Source organism: Eptesicus fuscus, chromosome 1 (assembly GCF_027574615.1).
Source record: "Eptesicus fuscus isolate TK198812 chromosome 1, DD_ASM_mEF_20220401, whole genome shotgun sequence".
Lineage (NCBI taxonomy): Eukaryota > Metazoa > Chordata > Mammalia > Chiroptera > Vespertilionidae > Eptesicus > Eptesicus fuscus.
Genome location: NC_072473.1, coordinates 128,447,980 through 128,474,321, shown reverse-complemented (window position 1 = coordinate 128,474,321; position 26,342 = coordinate 128,447,980). Strand labels below are relative to the sequence as shown.

General features: G+C 55.9%; 2 protein-coding genes and 2 non-coding genes across 6 annotated transcripts; 2 read left to right on the top strand and 2 right to left on the bottom strand.

Annotated features, from left to right (window-relative positions):
- Positions 1-264: 264 nt before the first annotated feature.
- LOC129148595 (melanoma-associated antigen D4-like) lies at positions 265-7,788 on the bottom strand. Of its 2 annotated transcripts, XR_008555591.1 has the most exons (14): positions 7,705-7,788; positions 6,409-6,644; positions 5,333-6,103; positions 4,673-4,894; positions 4,508-4,571; positions 4,217-4,296; positions 3,763-3,854; positions 3,091-3,170; positions 2,964-3,006; positions 2,491-2,553; positions 1,478-1,592; positions 942-1,115; positions 685-825; positions 265-481 (listed from the first exon to the last, which is right to left on the bottom strand). XR_008555591.1 is itself a non-coding variant. In XM_054713984.1 (13 exons), the coding sequence occupies exons 2-13, from the start codon at positions 6,616-6,618 to the stop codon at positions 472-474; spliced, it is 2,181 nt and encodes a 726-aa protein (XP_054569959.1). In that variant the 5' UTR covers positions 6,619-6,644; positions 7,705-7,788; the 3' UTR covers positions 265-471. The 2 variants fall into 2 exon arrangements, 1 of the variants encoding a protein (XP_054569959.1); XM_054713984.1 differs by having other exon boundaries at positions 685-1,115.
- On the bottom strand, positions 1,855-1,983 carry LOC129150378 (small nucleolar RNA SNORA11). The gene has a single exon (XR_008557125.1). It is a non-coding gene; the product is annotated as a small nucleolar RNA SNORA11 (small nucleolar RNA).
- A 10,064-nt stretch (positions 7,789-17,852) lies between the features above and the next one.
- On the top strand, positions 17,853-25,356 carry LOC129148594 (melanoma-associated antigen D4-like). 2 transcript variants are annotated; one of them, XR_008555589.1, is made up of 14 exons: positions 17,853-17,936; positions 18,994-19,229; positions 19,540-20,310; positions 20,719-20,940; positions 21,036-21,099; positions 21,311-21,390; positions 21,753-21,844; positions 22,448-22,527; positions 22,612-22,654; positions 23,065-23,127; positions 24,025-24,139; positions 24,503-24,676; positions 24,793-24,933; positions 25,140-25,356. XR_008555589.1 is itself a non-coding variant. In XM_054713970.1 (13 exons), the coding sequence occupies exons 2-13, from the start codon at positions 19,020-19,022 to the stop codon at positions 25,147-25,149; spliced, it is 2,181 nt and encodes a 726-aa protein (XP_054569945.1). In that variant the 5' UTR covers positions 17,853-17,936; positions 18,994-19,019; the 3' UTR covers positions 25,150-25,356. The 2 variants fall into 2 exon arrangements, 1 of the variants encoding a protein (XP_054569945.1); XM_054713970.1 differs by having other exon boundaries at positions 24,503-24,933.
- On the top strand, positions 23,634-23,762 carry LOC129150376 (small nucleolar RNA SNORA11). The gene has a single exon (XR_008557121.1). It is a non-coding gene; the product is annotated as a small nucleolar RNA SNORA11 (small nucleolar RNA).
- Positions 25,357-26,342: the final 986 nt, after the last annotated feature.

The following is a 26,342-nucleotide window of genomic DNA, read 5'->3' as shown; positions in this document are numbered from 1 at the left end:
TCCCCTGCTCCCCTGCTCCACACCCCCCCGCCCCCGCCCCCGCCCCCGTTGGTGACTAACTGGCGCTGTGCCAGGGAGATGATCCCGAAAAAGTGTGGACCAAAGCCTCTGGAAACTCATGTTCTCCGCACTCACAGACTCCTCCGCATCTCCCTGCGCCCTGCTTGCCTCTTAGGCAGAGGGGAGCCCGCCCCCACCCCTATCCCCGAGAGCCGACCATGGGCCACGCAGAGCGGCATGTGCACAGGAAACGAGCCATTTCATTTTGCATCTTTAATGTGACACCGATACCAAAAACACGACAGCACGACAACAGCACACAGTGAAAGCAGGAGGGCAAAGAGAGCTTCGTTTTGCATGCCATCTTCGATGGGCAGGCAGAGGCTGCCTAGAGTGCTATGTGAACACGGGGTCTGAGGAGTGAACACGGGGTCTGAGGAGGCACTCTGGCTGGGTGGTTGCTGCAGGTCATCAGCGTTGCCTGTGAACACAGCACACAAAAACGACAAGAGAAGTAGACATGCAGGTGAAACAGGGACGGGTGTACGGGACAAAGCAAGGTTCTGTCTGCACTCCCGTGGTTCCCCCCCCCCCCCGCCCCACGCCAGGCCTCCCGCTGACTCCCCACGGCCCCTCCTCGGCCTGCCCACCCTCGGCGTCTCCTTTCTCGTCCGAAAACCTTACTGGATCCAGGAGAAGAAGTTGGCAGTGGTTCTGGCGGCATTTCTGCTCCGGATGGTGGAGCTGGTGCTAGGGCCATCTATGAGGCTGGCGTTGGCCGCACCAATGTTGCCACTGCTGACGCCAGCTCTCCAAGTGGTTCTCCTGTTGGCACGGTTGCTATTCAGAATGTACTGATGGTATCTGGCCCAGAAAGCAAAGGGGATCCTGGCCCAGGCGTCGCCAAAATCTCCGTCCTCATCCCAGGTCAGGAGCTCCACCTGTACGTCGTCCCAGCTCCACCGTCCAATCAGAGCTTCATCCCCGATGTTCATGCGGGCCCTCATCTGGGCCCTGGCATGCTCCTCGGCCATATCCGCGTCCATGGTCTTGAAGGCGTCATCCACAGCCTCCAGGAAGTGAGCCTTCCAGTCCCGGGGGTCTCGGTTCTGATACTGCGGTGGGTGGAAAAACAGCAGCCATCCTAACCGCGCGCGCGCGACCCCATGCTCACTGAGCGCCTGCTTCCCGCCCGCCCTTCACTCACGCCCCTGGGCACTGTTGGTCATCACGGTGACCACAAAGACCACGGGAGTCGGGCCGCCCGATTCTGGACCGGACCTGGGATTTCGCCCCACCCCTCGCACGTCGTACTACGTCTGCAAACCTGGGCAAGGCGCCTAGGAACCTTCCTGAGCCTCAGTGCCCGCAGTGGACAGACAGACCGCACAAGGAGCCCGTGACCCAGAATCAGACGAGGTGTGGCAAGGGCCGGGCCCCGCGCCTGGCCCCCCAGCAGAGGCTCTCCGTCCGTTACCTGGGCGATGAATCTCAGCACCCTCATCTTGCTGGTCTCGTAGCGGGCCCGCAGGCCCCAGAAGAACTCATACTCGGGTGGGCTGCTATTGGGGACCTTCTTGTATTCCAGGTACCTCAGTGGAGAGGACAATAATCACCTTTTGCCTCCAGCCAGCCAGGCAGGTGGGCTGTTGCCCTAATGGCTCCCAGGTGGCCCCTTCCCAGCCCCGAGGCTGCAGCTCAGAGTCCGTGATTGCCCTGGCCCTCCAACTGGCACCCCACTGCCGAGCTCACTGCCAGGGTTTCTGCCTCCAACACCGATGCCTTCAAAGCCCTGGGCTGTGTGTGGCTCCTGCCCGGCAACCACGGGGAGGTGTGTGGGCGGGGGAGGGGGACACATGTAGGGTGCTTGTGCATAGGGAGGCCACACGTTTTGTGCCCCTTGTCACAGTGACCCCAGTTCCTGTTGGGTGTGTTGTAAACAGAGGAGCCATTTCTTCAGGCACCCTGCTCTGAGCACACCCCGCCACAGCAGCGTGTCGTCCGTGGCTCGGCTGAGCCTTGGGACAGTCCACCACAGAAAAGGACTGTGAGGGGCAGAAACAAACAGTCCAGCAAGAGCAGCGTACTCCGTACGCACTCCGGACCCCGTGTACGCGCGCCCGTGTGCTAGTGCACCTGTGTGAGTGCACACGTGTTTCCCCAGCTCCGACTTCCACTCTGCAGCCCCGGGTTGCTGGGATGGAAAGCAGGGGCTGTCGCCCCACAGCCTGTGAGGGCAGGTGCTGAGCGGTGTGGTGGCTGGAACACACCCCGCACCGTGTCCTCAGGCCACATGTGCCCCCTTTCCCCAAGAACGCCCCGGAATTCTAAACCACCCCCCTCGGGCACTCACATACCCCCACCACACTCGCCCCAGAGACCCCATCCCTCTAGAGTGAATAGCCAGGACGGGGGGGAGTGGCTTCCTCAGCCAGACTCGCACACCAGGAAGGCGCCAGTGTGAGACAGATTAACTCGGTCAGTACTTACTTCTGCCTCACAAAGTCGTTTGTAATGAGCTTCTTCAGATCGCCGAGGAATGGGTGCCTCACCCTGAGGGCAAGGAGAGAGTCCATGACTCGAGCCGGTGGCAGTGCCCGATGTGGGCAGGAGCACTCCCTACCAGGACTGAGAGCTTCCTGGCCCGTGAGGCCTGGGCATGCAGGGGTCTGACGGCCACTTGTCTTGCAGCAATGGCCTACATAGGGGTTTGCAGGAGCCCCGGATTCTGGTGCTTGGTCTTAGATGCCCTCTGGGGGACAGAGGGGGTACATGGAGCAGAGAGGGGGCCCAAGAGTTTAGGACCATTTCGCCATGCACCCTGGTGAGAGACCCTGTGCGCTCTGCCTGGTCGAGGACGCCCACTCCCCTGCACCAGACCATTGGGCTGGTGGGATCCTGGGGCTTCCTGGGCCCAAGGACAACGCTGAGGGGCAGCGAGAGCCCAGGGAGTCCAATCATACCCAGGGCGCAGTCCCATCTTGCGTAGTGCCTCCCAGAGGACAGCTGCCAGGGCAGATGAGGTACAAGAATTTAGAACACGAAGGTGAGACAGGGGGCAGCCCCCCAGCTGCGGGTCCGGCAACTCACCCTCGCTGACACGGTTGCCATTCATGAAGATGACTCCCAGAATCACCAAGAGGAGACTCAGCCTGGGAGTGTCCTTGGTCCTAAAGGCGTAGAAAGAGGGATCCCGTCCAGCAGCCATTGGCCCAAGAGACTACACACCCAGCTCACCCAAGCAGCCTCTCCCAGGTTGCTCCACGACAGGGCAGTTAGTTCCTCCCACTCTGCCCACTGCTTGCTACCTGATCCAGACAACTCATCCCTCCGCTTGAGGCCGCATCGCTCCATCCATCCCATGTGGATGCTAACACCCCCTCCCGGGATCCGGCCAAGGACGGGGCTAGGCAGGGGGAGCAAATGCTTTGCCAGAGGTGTCCAGAGGCTCATCCACACCTTCCCTGCCCTATGCCCAGGGGACCTGCACCGCACAGGAAAACTCCCCCAGGACCAATCGCTCCGCCAAGCCCAGGCCAGGCACTTAGCATGAAGCGGGAAGCTGTGAGAAGCCTGCTTTCTTGGAGCAAGGGGAAGGGGGGCGTGGGTGGAGGGGAAACCTGAATGCAGCAAGGCTTTGCCCAGCTGGCAATCGCTTGGTACCACGCCCTGTGGGTGGGCAGTGTGCTAGGCCCTCTGGCCCTGTCTTTCCAGTTTCTCTGAGAGGAGGGGGAGGCCCACAACCCTCCTGCCCATTCTCACTTTCCCAGGAGGCGAGCTGAAGAATCCCGCGTGCAGGTGAGAATGTACAGATGTTCTTCCTTGTCGATCTCCTTCAGGTGGATCCCGAACTTCTGCACGGGGAGAACACAAGAATGTGAGGTCAGAAACCCATGCCAGGTGTCCTGCAGGCAGTCTCTCCATTCCTAGGCAGGGAACATCTCCTAGGCAGGGAACCCAAAGTCCTGGGGGAGGACGCAGAGACACTGGCCTGTGGGGAGCTCTGGCACTGGCCGAGGCAACGGGACTCACTTCAGGAGACAAGAGAACCCCCCCCCCCCGAGAGCAAGTATGTGGTGGGAGCTCCCAGGTGGAGAAGACAGGCAAGGCTTGCGGAACAAGCAGGACTGACACTGGGCCTCCAAAGGCTACGGGGTGCAAGGCTTCCCTGCCTCTCTTGTCCCACAGAGCTGTCCCCCACCCCCACCCCGCCCACCTTTTCCAGGGTGTATGTTGCCCGCTCAATGATCTCAGGAAAGTGCTCGTCATATTCTCGGATGACGTCCTTCATCATGTCTGCAGGAGGGGAGGGGGAAGGAAAGCATCGGGGCTGAGCAGACGGCCACAGAGCTGCAGCCCCTCGGTCAGCCCTGCTGAGGGGGGCGCGGTCAGGACCCATCGGCCAAGGCCTGATAATTGGGAGCATCTGATGGGGGGTGGGTGGGGCACCGGGGAGGACTGGGAGAGGAGGGAGGGCAGAGCTCAGGGATGGGGCACAGCTGTCCACCTGAGCGCTTGATGGGGATCTTCTTGTAGTCCTTGATCATCAGATATTTCACCAACTTATTTGCCTGGAGAAGGAGAGGTGAAGGCACGGGTGAGCTCAAGGAGCTGGCCAGCAAGGCAGGGGGAGGGGGAGGGGGAGGGGAGGGGGGAAGGGCAGACTCCTTACCCTATCTTGCAGAAGGGCCACGTTGCGGGGTGGCAAGCTCAGTACGTGCCTCGAGGGCACCTGGGGCCTCTGGGCCATCGGGGGCCGAGGGCCCATCTGAGCCCGTGGGGCCATCTGAGCCCGCACTGTCAATGGGGGCTGCGATGCTCTCCAGGTCGGTGGGACCACAGGAGGCTCTCTCTCCTCCTCGCTGCTCTCATACTCATCATCCAGGTGCTTGGACTGTAGCATTGGGGAGAAGAGAGGCCCGGGGCTACCAAGCTTACTGTGCCCAAGCCCCTGGCAGCATCTTCTCCAGGGCAGGTACTTGGATATAAGAGTAGTAGGAACAGCGGGTGACATGTGCAGAGGGCTCACAAGTGCCAGGCACCGAGCCAACCTCTTCTACCTCCAGGCCAGAGGGTAGGGACTACGTGGAGTAAAGACATGCTAGCACACTTGTGTTATAGAAACTCGGACACGTTGAGAGAAGAAGAGGGCAGGGGAAGGCAGGGGAGGGGAGAGCAGGGAAGGGGAGGGGAGGCGATGGGAGGACAGAGCAGGGGAGAGCAGGGGAGGGCAGGGGAGGGGAGGGGAGGCTAGGGAAGGGGATGGGAGGACAGAGCAGGGGAGAGCAGGGGAGGGGACCATTGGGGCTTGGAGAGGGCAGGGAGATCTCACCTTCTTTGTTCTCTTGCCTCCCATCCTGGCCCAGGGCTCATCGCGGTTCTTCTGAGCAGTGGCAGCTGCACCCTCAGGCTCTGGGGCGCTTGTGGCCATCTTGGCCTTGGCAGCAGCTGCTGCCACAACATTCTGAGGCTCCACCCACCGAGTCTTAGCGAGAGCCTTCCCAGACTTGGCGGTCTTGGGCCTGGTGGCTGCCCCCTCCCCAGCCGATGCTGCCTGAGCACTGGGGCCCTCTGGGGCGGGCTCTGGGGCCGGGGCGGGTCTCTTGGGGCGGGGGAAGGCTATGCCACTGACACCTGCCGGCTGGGTGAAATCAAAGCCATCATTCTGACCCAGAAAGGCTTTCTTGGGCTGGGTGGCATCCACCTCACTGGCACATGGAGCCCGAGAGGAAGCAGCCTCGCGGGCCTGGGAGGCCGGCTGGGGCTGCGAGGAGGTTGCTGGCGCCCCCGAGGCAGCCATCTCACTGTTGCCTGGCATCTGGGAGCTGTGCGGGGAAGATGCCGTGGGCTGGGTATCTTCTCTGGAGGCCTGATCTGTGGTCATCGGGCGGCTAGTGACCACCTGATTGTAGAGGGCACGGGCGGCGGCAGCAGCAGCCCGGGCAGCAGCCCGGGCAGCCGTCCGAGCAGCACGGTTGGAGTCACCTCGGCCTGCATTGCCAGACTGGTCCTCCTCCTCGTTGGGAGCTGGTTCTGGATCCGCTCGGAACGCATCCACCAGAGTCCGGGCCAGCATAGGGTGGTCCAGTTCCCAGGGCTCATTCTGCAAGGCCAGAGCGAGGGGTAGGGGAAGGCAGACCACTTTGCACACTTGCGCATCGTGCTTCCCTGTGCTGGCCAGCCTCCTCCAGGCAGCGAGCCAGGCAGCCAGCCAGGTAGCCCCCACCCCCCCCCCCCCCCAGGACCCCCACCCCCACCCCACCCCCTTTCTCCCAGCAGGAAAGGGAAGGTTTCCTTCGGGGTGCTAGGTAGTCCTTCCCCATCAACCCTCCCCTCCACCCACTCCCCTCTGCATACAACCCCCCTCCCAGTCTAGCAGGCTAGCAGGTGGCCAAGAAGGGGCCTCACCGCCAAGACACGAAGGCTTGTTCCCAAGCTCCCAAAGGCTCGGAGGAGATGAATGTCAAAGCTGGTGAAGGTGCCATAGCCTCCGAAAGCACCAAATTCTTCATACTCATTTCCGTCAAACATCTCGTACTCCCTCACTTCCTCAAGACCGTCTTCCATGTCTTCAACGTTGCAGCATTCTGATTCCATGGGGGAGCTTCCCTCAGCCATGCTGGGTCCCAAGAAGAGAGCTCAGCCTGAGAGGGAGGGGGAGGCCTCTTCAGAGGGAGGAGGAGGGACCCAGCGGAGGCGGGGTTTCTCAGGAGGCGGGATTTCTCAGGAGGTGGGATTTCTCAGGAGGTGGGGGGAGGGGGACGGGCAGCCATCATCCCCTTACTGGGCAGAAGGGGTGGGGGTGAAATCTGTTGGGGTCCATTCTGTCAGAGACAGAGCCCTAAGAGAGGGATAGAGGAGGTCCAAGGAGATCTCCTCCTCCCCCCCCCCACCCCTCCCACCCGCCACACACACCCCTCCGCATTAAAAAGGGGAGTTGAGGTCCAGACAGCCTCCCCATCCCGGTGGCTAGATTTGAATGGAGGGGTGGACCAGCGGGCTTTGGTCTGAAGAAAACCCCAAAGGGGATGATGGATGCACTGATAGAAGGAGAAACAAAGGGCCTGAATTTCAGGGCTGGAGCAGGGAGCCAGGATGAAGGGGAAGGCGAAGAGGTGGGAGGGCTCGGATACCTGGGGACCACGGAAAGCTCTGAATCCCAGGGACCCTTTGGCAAGGTCCGGGTGGGAGGGGGAGTGGTGGGAGGGATTCGAGGGATTCTGGTCAGGTCAGGTAGGGCTCCCACGGGAACGCTAGGGGCAGATGGGGGATGGGGGCGGGGGGGGCGGGGGCGGGGAGGGCGGCTAGGACTAGGTGAGGTTCCAATGAGAAGCTGGGGGTCTCCAAATGCAGGATTGCAGCGCCAGGGAAGGGAGTGATCTGGAGTGGCTGGGTGGGGATGGGGCCTGTTTCTAACGCAGCTCAGCCTGAACACAACGGGTCCAATCGTGGGATCCGGTGTCACCGGGGCTCGGATCCCCGGAGCTCGGGTCCGAAGATGGGGAGGATGGGGCTCCTATCTAAACCACGGGTCTAACGTGGTGGTTCTGGTTCGGGTTTTGAGTGCTTGGGTTCTGCTCAGCTCCGGGAGGGGGGGCGGGGGGAGCGTTGCAGGGGGGTGGGGTGCGTTGTCCCGGGAGGAGTGGCGCAGCATGCAGGGGTCCACTCGCCCTCTCCAGGTCCTGTCTCGGGCTGGATCCTTACCTTCCCTGGGGCTCCAATGGCGTCGCTCCTCAGCACCAGGAACCCCGCAGCCGCGCCCTCGCCTGCTGCTGCCAGCACAGCAGCTCCGACCACCCCGCCCCTTTTCTCTGCACACCCCCCGCGGCTGGGCAGCCTGCGCATGCGCCGACCCCTTCAGCCCGCCCGCTCTCCCAACAAAAGCCCTGTCCACCAGGTCCCCAGTGCGCATGCGATTCCGCGGGTGTGCGGGCTGCAGGGCGTGGGGGTGGGGAGGGGGGTGGGGGCGTTTTCTCCTTCCCGCCAGATTCCCCTTTCCACCCCTGCCTCGGGCTGCGGGAGCGCGCGCTCAAACCCACCCAGCCAGCTACCCTCAGTAGCCCCCACCTTTGCAGCTCTGCCCTCCCCCTTTTGACTCAGCTCCCCCAGGGTGGTCTGGAACCCACTGTGCCCTGGTTCCGCAGCGTGACCCCTAGGTCACAAATACAGAGGTCTCTAGCCACAAGGGAAATGTAAATGGCCAGAGCATGCCAGTTCCCTTTGTGTTCCCCTCCACTATCCATCTCTGTGGCCTCCAGGCACACTGGGAACATCTGCTTCCTCCAGCACTCTTTATGCAGCTTGTGCATCACAGCCAGATCTGTGCCTGGGCTTGCCTTCCTCTCAAGGCTGCGCTGGGAGGTGGAAGTCAGCATCCCCATTTTACAGATAAGAAAGCCGAGGCACAGGCACGCTGCAGGAACCGATTACAGGAGGCTCAAGAGCCAGGAAGCAGAAATGCAGAATTTGGGCCCCACGACCCCCTAGTGCTGGCCAGGGGGACCCAGGCGTCCTCCCCCTCTTCGGTTTCTGCCCTAGCTCCACCACCCACCTGCCCTGCCCTGTCAACATCTGTCCCAAACAAGCAAGGTTTGCCTTCCCTGGGACCGAAGCTCCTGCTCTGCACCCGGGAGGACACAGGTAGAGGGCCCCAGCCCCACCCCTGCCCACTCTATGTGGACCCGTCCAGGTGTGGGAATTGCTCGCCGGGGTCCACTCCCCACTCCCACTGTCAGGCCTTTCCCTGCGTGGCACAAACACGCTGCCCCCGAGGCCTTCCTGGTGCCCACTTCAGCGGCCAGGACAATCAGGCACTTGTGTGTCTGAGCCATGGCAAGCCCCGATTCAGAGTAAATGTTTGTCCTGGTTCCTTCCAGGGCTGGGGCCTGGGGCAGCTGGGGTCTTGCAGGGAGAAGCTGCGCTGGGCTTCAGAATTCCAGGGATGGAGTGCCTGGCCAGTCTGTCCCTAGCTGTGTGAGCCCGCTCAGGTCACTGGACATCTCTGAGCCCAGTTTCTTCTCAATATGCAAAGTGGGAAGCACACGGACTGGAGAGACTGCTTTGGAGGCAGGAAATGCTATGTTCTCATCTCAAATGGAAACTGCACGTTTTACACAGACCTTACTCACTTTTATGTGCGGGGTGTGTGTGTGTGTGTGTGTGTGTGTGTGTTTTAATTGATTTCAGAGAGGAAAGGAGAGGGAGAGATAGAAACATCAATGATGAGAGAGAATCATTGATCGGCTGCCTCCTGCACGCCTCCCACTGAGGAGCCCGCAACCCGGGCATGTGCCCTTGACTGGAATCGAACCGAGGACCTTGCAGTCCACCAGGCTGTCGCTCTGTCCTCTGAGCCAAACCAGCCAGGGCTATGTGCGTTTTTTTATATCAGCCTCTCCAGGACTCCTGTGCATGAATAGAAACCATTGCTAGGACCACAGCTTTTACTCTCCAGTGACCAATATCAATTCTGCCTGGCTGAATGGCTTTCCTCTGCTGTTGCATAGCAACCGCCCTTGTCAGCTGCCTGCGTCTCTCCAGCCCTTCCTGGGTAACACGTTTCTGTGGGAGGTGAGCAGACCCTAGATGCGAAAGCCTTGACAAACCGCCATATGTTGATAGAAAATGCTGTGTTCCCGTCTCAAATCTACCTGTGCTTTTTAACAAAAGCCGTAGTGGACTTTCATATTCGTTTTGCTTTCCATTTTATTTTTAATTTTTATTGAAACCTGATCGACATATTACATTATATTAGTTTCAGGTGCACGACACAATGACTCGACATTCGTATACGTATATTGTGAAATGATCATCACAGCAAGTCTAGGGCCCAGCCGGCGTGGCTCAGAGGTGGAGCATGGAGCTATGTACCAGGAGGTCACGGTTCAATTCCCCGTCAGGGCACATGCCCAGGTCAGGGCACATGCCCAGGTCAGGGCACATGCCCAGGTTGTGGGCTCGATCCCCAGAGTGGGCCATGCAGGAGGCAGCCGATCCATGATTCTCTCTCATCACTGACATTTCTAACTCTCTCTCCCTCTCCCTTCTTCTCTGGAATCAATAAAAATATATTTAAAACAACATAACAAAACAAAAACAAACAAACAAAAAAAACCCACAGTAAGTCTAGGTAACATCCATCACCACACATAGTTACAAATTTTTCTCATGTTCCCAACTTTGATCACATTCCCTTTTGTATCCGCCTCTCTGTATGCTATATGTTATGTAACCATATATGCTACTATGCTAATAACTCCAAAATCTATATCCCCAGTTTGACCTTCACCTTTGGGATACAGATCCATATAGTCACTCTCCTACATGACACCTCCACTTGGATGTCTCAAGGGATCCTCATAGAAGTCTGTCTAGAGCCAGTATTACCCACCCCTTCCACACACTCACCCCCCCCCCCCCCCCCCCACCATCCCTCTTGTTTTCAAAACGCCCATCTTCACAATCTCAGTAAATGGCAACATTTTCCACACAACTGCTCACTGCGGGGTATGGAAGGCGACCACCACCACTCCCTCTCTCTCACACACTGCACCCAGACAGGAAACCTCTGCGGCTCTCCAGAGCCAACTCTCTCCCCTCCATCACTCCCAGCACATTGGCCTCCCGGAATTCTCAGCTCTGTGTCCTTCGCTCACATTATCCACTGGGCTCTGTTTGTGTTCAGTCTCCCTGTGCTACAGCCTGTAAACGCTATCCAGGCAAGAAGCTGGGAGAACTGGGCTCACCCATCTGAGGGCTCACCTTGTGTTAGTTTCCCTTCCCTAGGGAATCAGTGTCCAAAAACCATATTTAAGTGATGCCATGACCTAAAGCTTTATGATTTTTTGGGGGGTGGGAGGGCGGGGTTTATAGATATTCAGGTGGGAGAGCCAATTGGCTCCTAGGTAATTCATCAAGTATACTAGTACGTGTGCATCCTGGTTTTAATTGTTTCACTGATTCTTTTGCTTTTCAGATGCTATCAAGTTGTTACATACAGCTAAATCATGATGTGCATACATGACAGTTTTCTATTTTGTGCCCCCAACTAGTTACCCTATCTTCTAAGCAGCAAATCAGAAAATATATATATATATATATATATATATATAACAAATGAAACAAAAAATACGGAATATTTTAGAGGACAAGTGATAAGAATTACAGGACATTTCTCATCAGAAGCAATGCAAGTCAGAAGAAAATGGCATGCCATCTTTAAAACTGTGAAATAATAACTTTCAATTCAGAATTTTATACTCAAGGGATATTTTTTTAAATGAAGCTAAAATTGAAGTTTTTCATACATACCAAATTTGAAATAATTCATCATCCGTTGATACGCACTACAAGAAATGTTAAGGCATAAGAACGTGTTCTGGCATAAGAAAAATAAAAGTAAATGGTAATATGGCCCACCTAAATGAGTAATCAATGCTGTTAATCGCAGATACGAGAATAGATATAAAATACTTGCCTTCTTACGTTTAAATTTTTATGTGTAATTGATGGTGTGAAGCAAAAATTCGTAGCATGCATTATGTAGTTTTAAGTTATGTAAAATTAATTTCCTGGGCAAAATAGCCCACGCAATGGGGAAAATATAAATATACTGTTGTGAGATTCTAAATTTACATATGAAGCTGTATAATATTACCTAAAGGTAGATTGTGCTAAGTTACAGAAGCATCAAATATAAACCCCAATGTACCTATCCAAATAATCATGGCTAATAAGCCTACATGGGAGATAAATGGAACCATGAAATGCTCACTTAACTTAAAATAGGCCTTTAAAAAAGAAAAATATAAGACAAACAGATGAGCAAATAGAAAACAACTATGATGATAGGTTTAATTCTAACCATATTAATAACCATATTAAATACAAATTATCTAAGTGCACCAATTAAAAGGCAGAAATGGACAAACTGGGTTCCTTTTTATTTTAAATATCTTTTGGGTTTTTAGAGCAGTTTTAGGTTCACAGCAAAACTGAGCAGAAAGTACAGAGCAATCGCATATACTACTGCTCCCCCAGAGACATAACTTTCCCCAGTATCAAAACCATGCACCTGACTGGTATACTTGCAATCAATGAGCCTACAGAGACACATCATTATCACTCAGACTCCACAGTTTTCATTAGGGTTCACTGTTGATGTGTATTCTATGCGTTTGGACAAAGATGTAATGACATGAATCCATCATTATAGATCCCTGGGACAGAATAAAGAGCCCAGAAACAAAGGTAGTAAACTATTTGATATGAGACTGAATAATATATTTTTGTGTATGTCCCCTTGAGCAAGAGAAACAAAAGCAGAAATAAACAAATGGGACTTCTTCAAATGCAAAAGCTCCTGTACAGTGAAGGGAACTATCTACAAAACAAAAAGACAACCTATTGAATGGGAGAATATATTAACAAATGATTTATCTGATAAGGTTGTTCATCCCCCAAATATGATAAACCCATACAACTCAATAACAAAAAGTAAGCAATACGATAAGTGGGCAGAAGACATGAAGAGAAATTTCTTGAAAGAAGACATACAGATGCCCAACACCCATATGAAAAGATACTCAACATCATACTCATCAGGATAATGCAAACCAAAGCCACAAGATGCCATCTCACACCAGTCAGAATGGCTATTGGTTATGGGGGTTTGTTGATGGGAAGAAATTAACCAAAGAACATATATGCATAGCCCATGGACACAGACAATAGTGTGGGGAAGGCCTGGCGTGGGGCAAGGGCTAGGTAGAGGGCAGCAAAGGAAGTAAAATGGGGGGCATCTGTAGTACTGTCAACAACAACAAAAGTCAATAAACAAGTGTTGGTGAGGATGTGGAGAAAAGACAACACTTGTATACAGTTGCTGGGACTGAAAATTGGTGCAACCACTATGGAATAATTATGGATATTCCTCTTAAAACTAAAAAGAGATCTACCATACAACCCAGCATCACATGTCATTGAGCAAATTCAAAATAAAACCATGAGATGCCACAACACACCTATTAACATGGCCAAAATCCAGAACCCTGTCAATACCAAATTCTGATGGGGATGTGGAGCAAGAGGAACCCTCCTTTTTGCTGGTGGAAATGCAAAATTGTACAACCACTTCAGAAGACATTTTTGCAGTTTCTTAAAAACTAAACCTACTCTGACTATATGACCCAGCAATTGTGCTCCTTTGTATTTACCCAAATGAGCTGAAAATTTCTGTCTAAACAAAAACCTGCATATGGATGTTTATAACAGCTTACTCATAATTGGCAAAATGTGGAAGCAACCAGCATGCCCTTAATTAGGTGAATCAAGACAATGAAATATTATTCAGCACTAAAAAGATATGAACTATCAAGCAATGAAATGACATGGAGAAACAATAAATGAGTACTCTAACTGAAAGAAGCCAATCTTAAAAGGCTATATTTTGTACGATTCCAACTATATAACATTCCGGAAAAGGCAAAACTATGGAGACTTAAAAAAAAAATCAGTGGTTGCCAGTGGTTAAGAGAGGGAGGTATGAATATGTGGAGCCCAGAGGATTTGGGAAAAGGCTGGTGGAACTATTTTGTAGGACACTATAATGATGGATTCATGTCATTACATATTTGCTCTGTGCTTTCTGCTCAGTTTTGCTGTGAACCTAAAACTGCTCTAAAAACCCAAAAGATATTTAAAATAAAAAGGAACCCAGTTTGTCCATTTCTACCTTTTAATTGGTGCACTTAGATAATTTGTATTTAATATGGTTATTAATATGGTTAGAATTAAACCTATCATCATAGTTGTTTTCTATTTGCTCATCTGTTTGTCTTATATTTTTCTTTTTTAAAGGCCTATTTTAAGTTAAGTGAGCATTTCATGGTTCCATTTATCTCCCATGTAGGCTTATTAGCCATGATTATTTGGATAGGTACATTGGGGTTTATATTTGATGCTTCTGTAACTTAGCACAATCTACCTTTAAGTAATATTATACAGCTTCATATGTAAATTTAGAATCTCACAACAGTATATTTATATTTTCCCCATTGCGTGGGCTATTTTGCCCAGGAAATTAATTTTACATAACTTAAAACTACATAATGCATGCTACGAATTTTTGCTTCACACCATCAATTACACATAAAAATTTAAACGTAAGAAGGCAAGTATTTTATATCTATTCTCGTATCTGCGATTAACAGCATTGATTACTCATTTAGGTGGGCCATATTACCATTTACTTTTATTTTTCTTATGCCAGAACACGTTCTTATGCCTTAACATTTCTTGTAGTGCGTATCAACGGATGATGAATTATTTCAAATTTGGTATGTATGAAAAACTTCAATTTTAGCTTCATTTAAAAAAATATCCCTTGAGTATAAAATTCTGAATTGAAAGTTATTATTTCACAGTTTTAAAGATGGCATGCCATTTTCTTCTGACTTGCATTGCTTCTGATGAGAAATGTCCTGTAATTCTTATCACTTGTCCTCTAAATTATTCCGTATTTTTTGTTTCATTCGTTATATATATATATATTTTCTGATTTGCTGCTTAGAAGATAGGGTAACTAGTTGGGGGCACAAAATAGAAAACTGTCATGTATGCACATCATGATTTAGCTGTATATAACAACTTGATAGCATCTGAAAAGCAAAAGAATCAGTGAAACAATTAAAACCAGGATGCACACGTACTAGTATACTTGATGAATTACCTAGGAGCCAATTGGCTCTCCCACCTGAATATCTATAAACCCCGCCCTCCCACCCCCCAAAAAACCATAAAGCTTTAGGTCATGGCATCACTTAAATATGGCTTTTGGACACTGATTCCCTAGGGAAGGGAAACTAACACAAGGTGAGCCCTCAGATGGGTGAGCCCAGTTCTCCCAGCTTCTTGCCTGGATAGCGTTTACAGGCTGTAGCACAGGGAGACTGAACACAAACAGAGCCCAGTGGATAATGTGAGCGAAGGACACAGAGCTGAGAATTCCGGGAGGCCAATGTGCTGGGAGTGATGGAGGGGAGAGAGTTGGCTCTGGAGAGCCGCAGAGGTTTCCTGTCTGGGTGCAGTGTGTGAGAGAGAGGGAGTGGTGGTGGTCGCCTTCCATACCCCGCAGTGAGCAGTTGTGTGGAAAATGTTGCCATTTACTGAGATTGTGAAGATGGGCGGTTTGAAAACAAGAGGGATGGTGGGGGTGGGGGGGGAGGGCGGTGAGTGTGTGGAAGGGGTGGGTAATACTGGCTCTAGACAGACTTCTATGAGGATCCCTTGAGACATCCAAGTGGAGGTGTCATGTAGGAGAGTGACTATATGGATCTGTATCCCAAAGGTGAAGGTCAAACTGGGGATATAGATTTTGGAGTTATTAGCATAGTAGCATATATGGTTACATAACATATAGCATACAGAGAGGCGGATACAAAAGGGAATGTGATCAAAGTTGGGAACATGAGAAAAATTTGTAACTATGTGTGGTGATGGATGTTACCTAGACTTACTGTGGGTTTTTTTTGTTTGTTTGTTTTTGTTTTGTTATGTTGTTTTAAATATATTTTTATTAATTCCAGAGAAGAAGGGAGAGGGAGAGAGAGTTAGAAACGTCAGTGATGAGAGAGAATCATGGATCGGCTGCCTCCTGCATGGCCCACTCTGGGGATCGAGCCCACAACCTGGGCATGTGCCCTGACCTGGGCATGTGCCCTGACGGGGAATTGAACCGTGACCTCCTGGTACATAGCTCCATGCTCCACCTCTGAGCCACGCCGGCTGGGCCCTAGACTTGCTGTGATGATCATTTCACAATATACGTATACGAATGTCGAGTCATTGTGTCGTGCACCTGAAACTAATATAATGTAATATGTCGATCAGGTTTCAATAAAAATTAAAAATAAAATGGAAAGCAAAACGAATATGAAAGTCCACTACGGCTTTTGTTAAAAAGCACAGGTAGATTTGAGACGGGAACACAGCATTTTCTATCAACATATGGCGGTTTGTCAAGGCTTTCGCATCTAGGGTCTGCTCACCTCCCACAGAAACGTGTTACCCAGGAAGGGCTGGAGAGACGCAGGCAGCTGACAAGGGCGGTTGCTATGCAACAGCAGAGGAAAGCCATTCAGCCAGGCAGAATTGATATTGGTCACTGGAGAGTAAAAGCTGTGGTCCTAGCAATGGTTTCTATTCATGCACAGGAGTCCTGGAGAGGCTGATATAAAAAAACGCACATAGCCCTGGCTGGTTTGGCTCAGAGGACAGAGCGACAGCCTGGTGGACTGCAAGGTCCTCGGTTCGATTCCAGTCAAGGGCACATGCCCGGGTTGCGGGCTCCATCCTCAGTGGGAGGCGTGCAGGAGGCAGCCGATCAATGATTCTCTCTCATCATTGATGTTTCTATCTCTCCCTCTCCTTTCCTCTCTGAAATAAATTAAAACACACACAACACACACACACACACACACACACACACACACACACACACACCCCGCACATAAAAGTGAGTAAGGTCTGTGTAAAACGTGCAGTTTCCATTTGAGATGAGAACATAGCATTTCCTGCCTCCAAAGCAGTCTCTCCAGTCCGTGTGCTTCCCACTTTGCATATTGAGAAGAAACTGGGCTCAGAGATGTCCAGTGACCTGAGCGGGCTCACACAGCTAGGGACAGACTGGCCAGGCACTCCATCCCTGGAATTCTGAAGCCCAGCGCAGCTTCTCCCTGCAAGACCCCAGCTGCCCCAGGCCCCAGCCCTGGAAGGAACCAGGACAAACATTTACTCTGAATCGGGGCTTGCCATGGCTCAGACACACAAGTGCCTGATTGTCCTGGCCGCTGAAGTGGGCACCAGGAAGGCCTCGGGGGCAGCGTGTTTGTGCCACGCAGGGAAAGGCCTGACAGTGGGAGTGGGGAGTGGACCCCGGCGAGCAATTCCCACACCTGGACGGGTCCACATAGAGTGGGCAGGGGTGGGGCTGGGGCCCTCTACCTGCGTCCTCCCGGGTGCAGAGCAGGAGCTTAGGTCCCAGAGAAGGCAAACCTTGCTTGTTTGGGACAGATGTTGACAGGGCAGGGCAGGTGGGTGTTGGAACTAGGGCAGAAACCTAAGAGGGGGAGGATGCCTGGGCCCCCAGGCCAGCACTAGGGGGTCGTGGGGCCCAAATTCTGCATTTCTGCTTCCTGGCTCTTGAGCCTCCTGTAATCGGTTCCTGCAGCGTGCCTGTGCCTCGGCTTTCTTATCTGTAAAATGGGGATGCTGACTTCCACCTCCCAGCGCAGCCTTGAGAGGAAGGCAAGCCCAGGCACAGATCTGGCTGTGATGCACAAGCTGCATAAAGAGTGCTGGAGGAAGCAGATGTTCCCAGTGTGCCTGGAGGCCACAGAGATGGATAGTGGAGGGGAACACAAAGGGAACTGGCATGCTCTGGCCATTTACATTTCCCTTGTGGCTAGAGACCTCTGTATTTGTGACCTAGGGGTCACGCTGCGGAACCAGGGCACAGTGGGTTCCAGACCACCCTGGGGGAGCCCAGGCAAAAGGGGGAGGGCAGAGCTGCAAAGGTGGGGGCTACTGAGGGTAGCTGGCTGGGTGGGTTTGAGCGCGCGCTCCCGCAGCCCGAGGAAGGGGTGGAAAGGGGAATCTGGCGGGAAGGAGAAAACGCCCCCACCCCCCTCCCCACCCCCACGCCCTGCAGCCCGCACACCCGCGGAATCGCATGCGCACTGGGGACCTGGTGGACAGGGCTTTTGTTGGGAGAGCGGGCGGGCTGAAGGGGTCGGCGCATGCGCAGGCTGCCCAGCCGCGGGGGGTGTGCAGAGAAAAGGGGCGGGGTGGTCGGAGCTGCTGTGCTGGCAGCAGCAGGCGAGGGCGCGGCTGCGGGGTTCCTGGTGCTGAGGAGCGACGCCATTGGAGCCCCAGGGAAGGTAAGGATCCAGCCCGAGACAGGACCTGGAGAGGGCGAGTGGACCCCTGCATGCTGCGCCACTCCTCCCGGGACAACGCACCCCACCCCCTCTGCAACGCTCCCCCCGCCCCCCCTCCCGGAGCTGAGCAGAACCCAAGCACTCAAAACCCGAACCAGAACCACCACGTTAGACCCGTGGTTTAGATAGGAGCCCCATCCTCCCCATCTTCGGACCCGAGCTCCGGGGATCCGAGCCCCGGTGACACCGGCTCCCACGATTGGACCCGTTGTGTTCAGGCTGAGCTGCGTTAGAAACAGGCCCCATCCCCACCCAGCCACTCCAGATCACTCCCTTCCCTGGCGCTGCAATCCTGCATTTGGAGACCCCCAGCTTCTCATTGGAACCTCACCTAGTCCTAGCCGCCCTCCCCGCCCCCGCCCCCCCGCCCCCATCCCCCATCTGCCCCTAGCGTTCCCGTGGGAGCCCTACCTGACCTGACCAGAATCCCTCGAATCCCTCCCACCACTCCCCCTCCCACCCGGACCTTGCCAAAGGGTCCCTGGGATTCAGAGCTTTCCGTGGTCCCCAGGTATCCGAGCCCTCCCACCTCTTCGCCTTCCCCTTCATCCTGGCTCCCTGCTCCAGCCCTGAAATTCAGGCCCTTTGTTTCTCCTTCTATCAGTGCATCCATCATCCCCTTTGGGGTTTTCTTCAGACCAAAGCCCGCTGGTCCACCCCTCCATTCAAATCTAGCCACCGGGATGGGGAGGCTGTCTGGACCTCAACTCCCCTTTTTAATGCGGAGGGGTGTGTGTGGCGGGTGGGAGGGGAGGGGGGGAGGAGGAGATCTCCTTGGACCTCCTCTATCCCTCTCTTAGGGCTCTGTCTCTGACAGAATGGACCCCAACAGATTTCACCCCCACCCCTTCTGCCCAGTAAGGGGATGATGGCTGCCCGTCCCCCTCCCCCCACCTCCTGAGAAATCCCACCTCCTGAGAAATCCCGCCTCCTGAGAAACCCCGCCTCCGCTGGGTCCCTCCTCCTCCCTCTGAAGAGGCCTCCCCCTCCCTCTCAGGCTGAGCTCTCTTCTTGGGACCCAGCATGGCTGAGGGAAGCTCCCCCATGGAATCAGAATGCTGCAACGTTGAAGACATGGAAGACGGTCTTGAGGAAGTGAGGGAGTACGAGATGTTTGACGGAAATGAGTATGAAGAATTTGGTGCTTTCGGAGGCTATGGCACCTTCACCAGCTTTGACATTCATCTCCTCCGAGCCTTTGGGAGCTTGGGAACAAGCCTTCGTGTCTTGGCGGTGAGGCCCCTTCTTGGCCACCTGCTAGCCTGCTAGACTGGGAGGGGGGTTGTATGCAGAGGGGAGTGGGTGGAGGGGAGGGTTGATGGGGAAGGACTACCTAGCACCCCGAAGGAAACCTTCCTTCCTGCTGGGAGAAAGGGGGTCGGGGTGGGGGTGGGGGTCTTGGGGGGGTGGGGGGGTGGGGGTGGGGGCTACCTGGCTGGCTGCCTGGCTCGCTGCCTGGAGGAGGCTGGCCAGCACAGGGAAGCACGATGCGCAAGTGTGCAAAGTGGTCTGCCTTCCCCTACCCCTCGCTCTGGCCTTGCAGAATGAGCCCTGGGAACTGGACCACCCTATGCTGGCCCGGACTCTGGTGGATGCGTTCCGAGCGGATCCAGAACCAGCTCCCAACGAGGAGGAGGACCAGTCTGGCAATGCAGGCCGAGGTGACTCCAACCGTGCTGCTCGGACGGCTGCCCGGGCTGCTGCCCGGGCTGCTGCTGCCGCCGCCCGTGCCCTCTACAATCAGGTGGTCACTAGCCGCCCGATGACCACAGATCAGGCCTCCAGAGAAGATACCCAGCCCACGGCATCTTCCCCGCACAGCTCCCAGATGCCAGGCAACAGTGAGATGGCTGCCTCGGGGGCGCCAGCAACCTCCTCGCAGCCCCAGCCGGCCTCCCAGGCCCGCGAGGCTGCTTCCTCTCGGGCTCCATGTGCCAGTGAGGTGGATGCCACCCAGCCCAAGAAAGCCTTTCTGGGTCAGAATGATGGCTTTGATTTCACCCAGCCGGCAGGTGTCAGTGGCATAGCCTTCCCCCGCCCCAAGAGACCCGCCCCGGCCCCAGAGCCCGCCCCAGAGGGCCCCAGTGCTCAGGCAGCATCGGCTGGGGAGGGGGCAGCCACCAGGCCCAAGACCGCCAAGTCTGGGAAGGCTCTCGCTAAGACTCGGTGGGTGGAGCCTCAGAATGTTGTGGCAGCAGCTGCTGCCAAGGCCAAGATGGCCACAAGCGCCCCTGAGCCTGAGGGTGCAGCTGCCACTGCTCAGAAGAACCGCGATGAGCCCTGGGCCAGGATGGGAGGCAAGAGAACAAAGAAGGTGAGATCTCCCTGCCCTCTCCAAGCCCCAATGGTCCCCTCCCCTGCTCTCCCCTGCTCTGTCCTCCCATCGCCTCCCCTCCCCTCCCCTGCCCTCCCCTCCCCTGCCCTCCCCTCCCCTTCCCTGCTCTCCCCTCCCCTGCCTTCCCCTGCCCTCTTCTTCTCTCAACGTGTCAGAGTTTCTATAACACAAGTGTGCTAGCATGTCTTTACTCCACGTAGTCCCTACCCTCCGGCCTGGAGGTAGAAGAGGTTGGCTCGGTGCCTGGCACTTGTGAGCCCTCTGCACATGTCACCCGCTGTTCCTACTACTCTTATATCCAAGTACCTGCCCTGGAGAAGATGTTGCCAGGGGCTTGGGCACAGTAAGCTTGGTAGCCCCGGGCCTCTCTTCTCCCCAATGCTACAGTCCAAGCACCTGGATGATGAGTATGAGAGCAGCGAGGAGGAGAGAGAGCCTCCTGTGGTCCCACCGACCTGGAGAGCATCGCAGCCCCCATTGACAGTGCGGGCTCAGATGGCCCCACGGGCTCAGATGGGCCCTCGGCCCCCGATGGCCCAGAGGCCCCAGGTGCCCTCGAGGCACGTACTGAGCTTGCCACCCCGCAACGTGGCCCTTCTGCAAGATAGGGTAAGGAGTCTGCCCTTCCCCCCTCCCCTCCCCCTCCCCCTGCCTTGCTGGCCAGCTCCTTGAGCTCACCCGTGCCTTCACCTCTCCTTCTCCAGGCAAATAAGTTGGTGAAATATCTGATGATCAAGGACTACAAGAAGATCCCCATCAAGCGCTCAGGTGGACAGCTGTGCCCCATCCCTGAGCTCTGCCCTCCCTCCTCTCCCAGTCCTCCCCGGTGCCCCACCCACCCCCCATCAGATGCTCCCAATTATCAGGTCTTGGCCGATGGGTCCTGACTGCGCCCCCCTCAGCAGGGCTGACCGAGGGGCTGCAGCTCTGTGGCCGTCTGCTCAGCCCCGATGCTTTCCTTCCCCCTCCCCTCCTGCAGACATGATGAAGGACGTCATCCGAGAATATGACGAGCACTTTCCTGAGATCATTGAGCGGGCAACATACACCCTGGAAAAGGTGGGCGGGGTGGGGGGGGGGGACAGCTCTGTGGGACAAGAGAGGCAGGGAAGCCTTGCACCCTGTAGCCTTTGGAGGCCCAGTGTCAGTCCTGCCTGTTCCGCAAGCCTTGCCTGGCTTCTCCACCTGGGAGCTCCCACCACATACTTGCTCTCGGGAGGGGGCGGTCCTCTTGTCTCCTGAAGTGAGTCCCGTTGCCTCGGCCAGTGCCAGAGCTCCCCACAGGCCAGTGTCTCTGCGTCCTCCCCCAGGACTTTGGGTTCCCTGCCTAGGAGATGTTCCCTGCCTAGGAATGGAGAGACCGCCTGCAGGACACCTGGCATGGGTTTCTGACCTCACATTCTTGTGTTCTCCCCGTGCAGAAGTTCGGGATCCACCTGAAGGAGATCGACAAGGAAGAACATCTGTACATTCTCACCTGCACGCGGGATTCTTCAGCTCGCCTCCTGGGAAAGTGAGAATGGGCAGGAGGGTTGTGGCCTTCCCAGGTGGTGCCTCCCCCTCCTCTCAGAGAAACTGGAAAGACAGGGCCAGAGGGCCTAGCACACTGCCCACCCACAGGGCGTGGTACCAAGCGATTGCCAGATGGGCAAAGCCTTGCTGCATTCAGGTTCCCTCCTCCATGCCCCCCTTCCCCTTGGTCCAAGAAAGCAGGCTTCTCACAGCTTCCCGCTTCATGCTAAGTACCTGGCCTGGGCTTGGCGGAGCGATTGGTCCTGGGGGAGTTTTCCTGTGCGGTGCAGGTCCCCTGCGCATAGGGCAGGGAAGGTGTGGATGAGCCTCTGGACACCTCTGGCAAAGCATTTGCTCCCCCTGCCTAGCCCCGTCCTTGGCCGGATCCCGGGAGGGGGTGTTAGCATCCACATGGGATGGATGGAGCGATGCGGCCTCAAGCGGAGGGATGAGTTGTCTGGATCAGGTAGCAAGCTGTGGGCAGAGTGGGAGGAACTAACTGCCCTGTCGTGGAGCAACCTGGGAGAGGCTGCTTGGGTGAGCTGGGTGTGTAGTCTCTTGGGCCAATGGCTGCTGGACAGGATCCCTCTTTCTACGCCTTTAGGACCAAGGACACTCCCAGGCTGAGTCTCCTCTTGGTGATTCTGGGAGTCATCTTCATGAATGGCAACCGTGTCAGCGAGGGTGAGTTGCCGGACCCGCAGCTGGGGGGCTGCCCCCTGTGTCACCTTCGTGTTCTAAATTCTTGTACCTCATCTGCCCTGGCAGCTGTCCTCTGGGAGGCACTACGCAAGATGGGACTGCGCCCTGGGTATGATTGGACTCCCTGGGCTCCCGCTGCCCCTCAGCGTTGTCCTTGGGCCCAGGAAGCCCCAGGATCCCACCAGCCCAATGGTCTGGTGCAGGGGAGTGGGCGTCCTCGACCAGGCAGAGCGCACAGGGTCTCTCACCAGGGTGCATGGCGAAATGGTCCTAAACTCTTGGGCCCCCTCTCTGCTCCATGTACCCCCTCTGTCCCCCAGAGGGCATCTAAGACAGAGCACCAGAATCCGGGGCTCCTGCAAACCCCTATGTAGGCCATTGCTGCAAGACAAGTGGCCGTCAGACCCCTGCATGCCCAGGCCTCACGGGCCAGGAAGCTCTCAGTCCTGGTAGGGAGTGCTCCTGCCCACATCGGGCACTGCCACCGGCTCGAGTCATGGACTCTCTCCTTGCCCTCAGGGTGAGGCACCCATTCCTCGGCGATCTGAAGAAGCTCATTACAAACGACTTTGTGAGGCAGAAGTAAGTACTGACCGAGTTAATCTGTCTCACACTGGCGCCTTCCTGGTGTGCGAGTCTGGCTGAGGAAGCCACTCCCCCCGTCCTGGCTATTCACTCTAGAGGGATGGCGTCTCTGGGGCGAGTGTGGTGGGGGTATGTGAGTGCCCAAGGGGGGTGGTTTAGAATTCCGGGGCGTTCTTGGGGAAAGGGGGCACATGTGGCCTGAGGACACGGTGCGGGGTGTGTTCCAGCCACCACACCGCTCAGCACCTGCCCTCACAGGCTGTGGGGCGACAGCCCCTGCTTTCCATCCCAGCAACCCGGGGCTGCAGAGTGGAAGTCGGAGCTGGGGAAACACGTGTGCACTCACACAGGTGCACTAGCACACGGGCGCGCGTACACGGGGTCCGGAGTGCGTACGGAGTACGCTGCTCTTGCTGGACTGTTTGTTTCTGCCCCTCACAGTCCTTTTCTGTGGTGGACTGTCCCAAGGCTCAGCCGGGCCACGGACGACACGCTGCTGTGGCGGGGTGTGCTCAGAGCAGGGTGCCTGAAGAAATGGCTCCTCTGTTTACAACACACCCAACAGGAACTGGGGTCACTGTGACAAGGGGCACAAAACGTGTGGCCTTCCTATGCACAAGCACCCTACATGTGTCCCCCTCCCCCGCCCACACACCTCCCCGTGGTTGCCGGGCAGGAGCCACACACAGCCCAGGGCTTTGAAGGCATCGGTGTTGGAGGCAGAAACCCTGGCAGTGAGCTCGGGAGTGGGGTGCCAATTGGAGGGCCAGGGCAATCACGGACTCTGAGCTGCAGCCTCGGGGCTGGGAAGGGGCCACCTGGGAGCCATTAGTGCAACAGCCCACCTGCCTGGCTGGCTGGAGGCAAAAGGTGATTATTGTCCTCTCCACTGAGGTACCTGGAATACAAGAAGGTCCCCAATAGCAGCCCACCCGAGTATGAGTTCTTCTGGGGCCTGCGGGCCCGCTACGAGACCAGCAAGATGAGGGTGCTGAGATTCATCGCCCAGGTAACAGACGGATGGAGAGCCTCTGCTGGGGGGCCAGGCGCGGGGCCTGGCCCTTGCCACACCTCGTCTGATTCTGGGTCACGGGCTCCTTGTGCGGTCTGTCTGTCCACTGCGGGCACTGAGGCTCAGGAAGGTTCCTAGGCGCCTTACCCAGGTTTGCAGACGCAGTACGTGCGAGGGGTGGGGCGAAATCCCAGGTCCGGTCCAGAATCGGGCGGCCCGACTCCCGTGGTCTTTGTGGTCACCGTGATGACCAACAGTGCCCAGGGGCGTGAGTGAAGGGCGGGCGGGAAGCAGGCGCTCAGTGAGCATGGGGTCGCGCGCGCGCGGTTAGGATGGCTGCTGTTTTTCCACCCACCGCAGTATCAGAACCGAGACCCCCGGGACTGGAAGGCTCACTTCCTGGAGGCTGTGGATGACGCCTTCAAGACCATGGACGCGGATATGGCCGAGGAGCATGCCAGGGCCCAGATGAGGGCCCGCATGAACATCGGGGATGAAGCTCTGATTGGACGGTGGAGCTGGGACGACGTACAGGTGGAGCTCCTGACCTGGGATGAGGACGGAGATTTTGGCGACGCCTGGGCCAGGATCCCCTTTGCTTTCTGGGCCAGATACCATCAGTACATTCTGAATAGCAACCGTGCCAACAGGAGAACCACTTGGAGAGCTGGCGTCAGCAGTGGCAACATTGGTGCGGCCAACGCCAGCCTCATAGATGGCCCTAGCACCAGCTCCACCATCCGGAGCAGAAATGCCGCCAGAACCACTGCCAACTTCTTCTCCTGGATCCAGTAAGGTTTTCGGACGAGAAAGGAGACGCCGAGGGTGGGCAGGCCGAGGAGGGGCCGTGGGGAGTCAGGCGGGAGGCCTGGCGTGGGGCGGGGGGGGGGGGGGGAACCACGGGAGTGCAGACAGAACCTTGCTTTGTCCCGTACACCCGTCCCTGTTTCACCTGCATGTCTACTTCTCTTGTCGTTTTTGTGTGCTGTGTTCACAGGCAACGCTGATGACCTGCAGCAACCACCCAGCCAGAGTGCCTCCTCAGACCCCGTGTTCACTCCTCAGACCCCGTGTTCACATAGCACTCTAGGCAGCCTCTGCCTGCCCATCGAAGATGGCATGCAAAACGAAGCTCTCTTTGCCCTCCTGCTTTCACTGTGTGCTGTTGTCGTGCTGTCGTGTTTTTGGTATCGGTGTCACATTAAAGATGCAAAATGAAATGGCTCGTTTCCTGTGCACATGCCGCTCTGCGTGGCCCATGGTCGGCTCTCGGGGATGCGGGTGGGGGCGGGCTCCCCTCTGCCTAAGAGGCAAGCAGGGCGCAGGGAGATGCGGAGGAGTCTGTGAGTGCGGAGAACATGAGTTTCCAGAGGCTTTGGTCCACACTTTTTCGGGATCATCTCCCTGGTACAGCGCCAGTTAGTCGCCAAGGGGGGTGGGGGGGGGGGTGCGTGTAGAGCAAGGGAGCAGGGGAAGGGAAGGGGCGAAGGCTATGGGTTGGTGCCACTGTTCCTCTCCCGGAGGGGCAGGGTGCACAGTCACCCAGCAGGACCCACCTCCCGGTCACAGCCTTTGGAGGACTCACCTCTCGGTCCCCACCTCTGGAGGTGCCGGCTCAGAACCCTTCCCTCATCACCCACCCAAGTTCAGGACCTCATCCCTCAGACGCACCCTTCGGGATGACAATCACATAGGCTTCAAGGTGATGTTCTCTCTCTGCCAGCAGGTAGAAGGAGGGCCATTGCTACTGAGGGGAGCTTTAATGAAACAGTTGCCAGCTGCCAGGACAGAGCCCATTGCCTGTGGCCCTTACTTGAGGCTTCTTTGGGGCCCCGGAGCCATTCCATGGGAGCAGGGCTGTGCCAGTGAGGCCAAGGCCAGGCCTAGGTCCTGGTGAATCCAAGGCCTGGGTGATTCCCATGGGGAGGCGTGGCATGGCTGCTTCTGCAGTCCCTCCAGTGGACCACAGTGAGGGCAGAGACACCGAGGGTGGGCAGGGACAGAGACGGAGCTCCCTCAGGTCCACATATTGGCAGGAACAGGACCCCAGGTCAAGTGCAGGGACGGACTAGTGAAAAGGGCCCCTGTCCCCATTGCCTCTTTTCCATGAGAAGAGGGTCTCCTCTTTCTGCCAGGACTGACCTAGCCCCCACTCCAGGATTTCGGGTGGTGGGGGTGAGGGGGCAGTAGAAAATGCCAA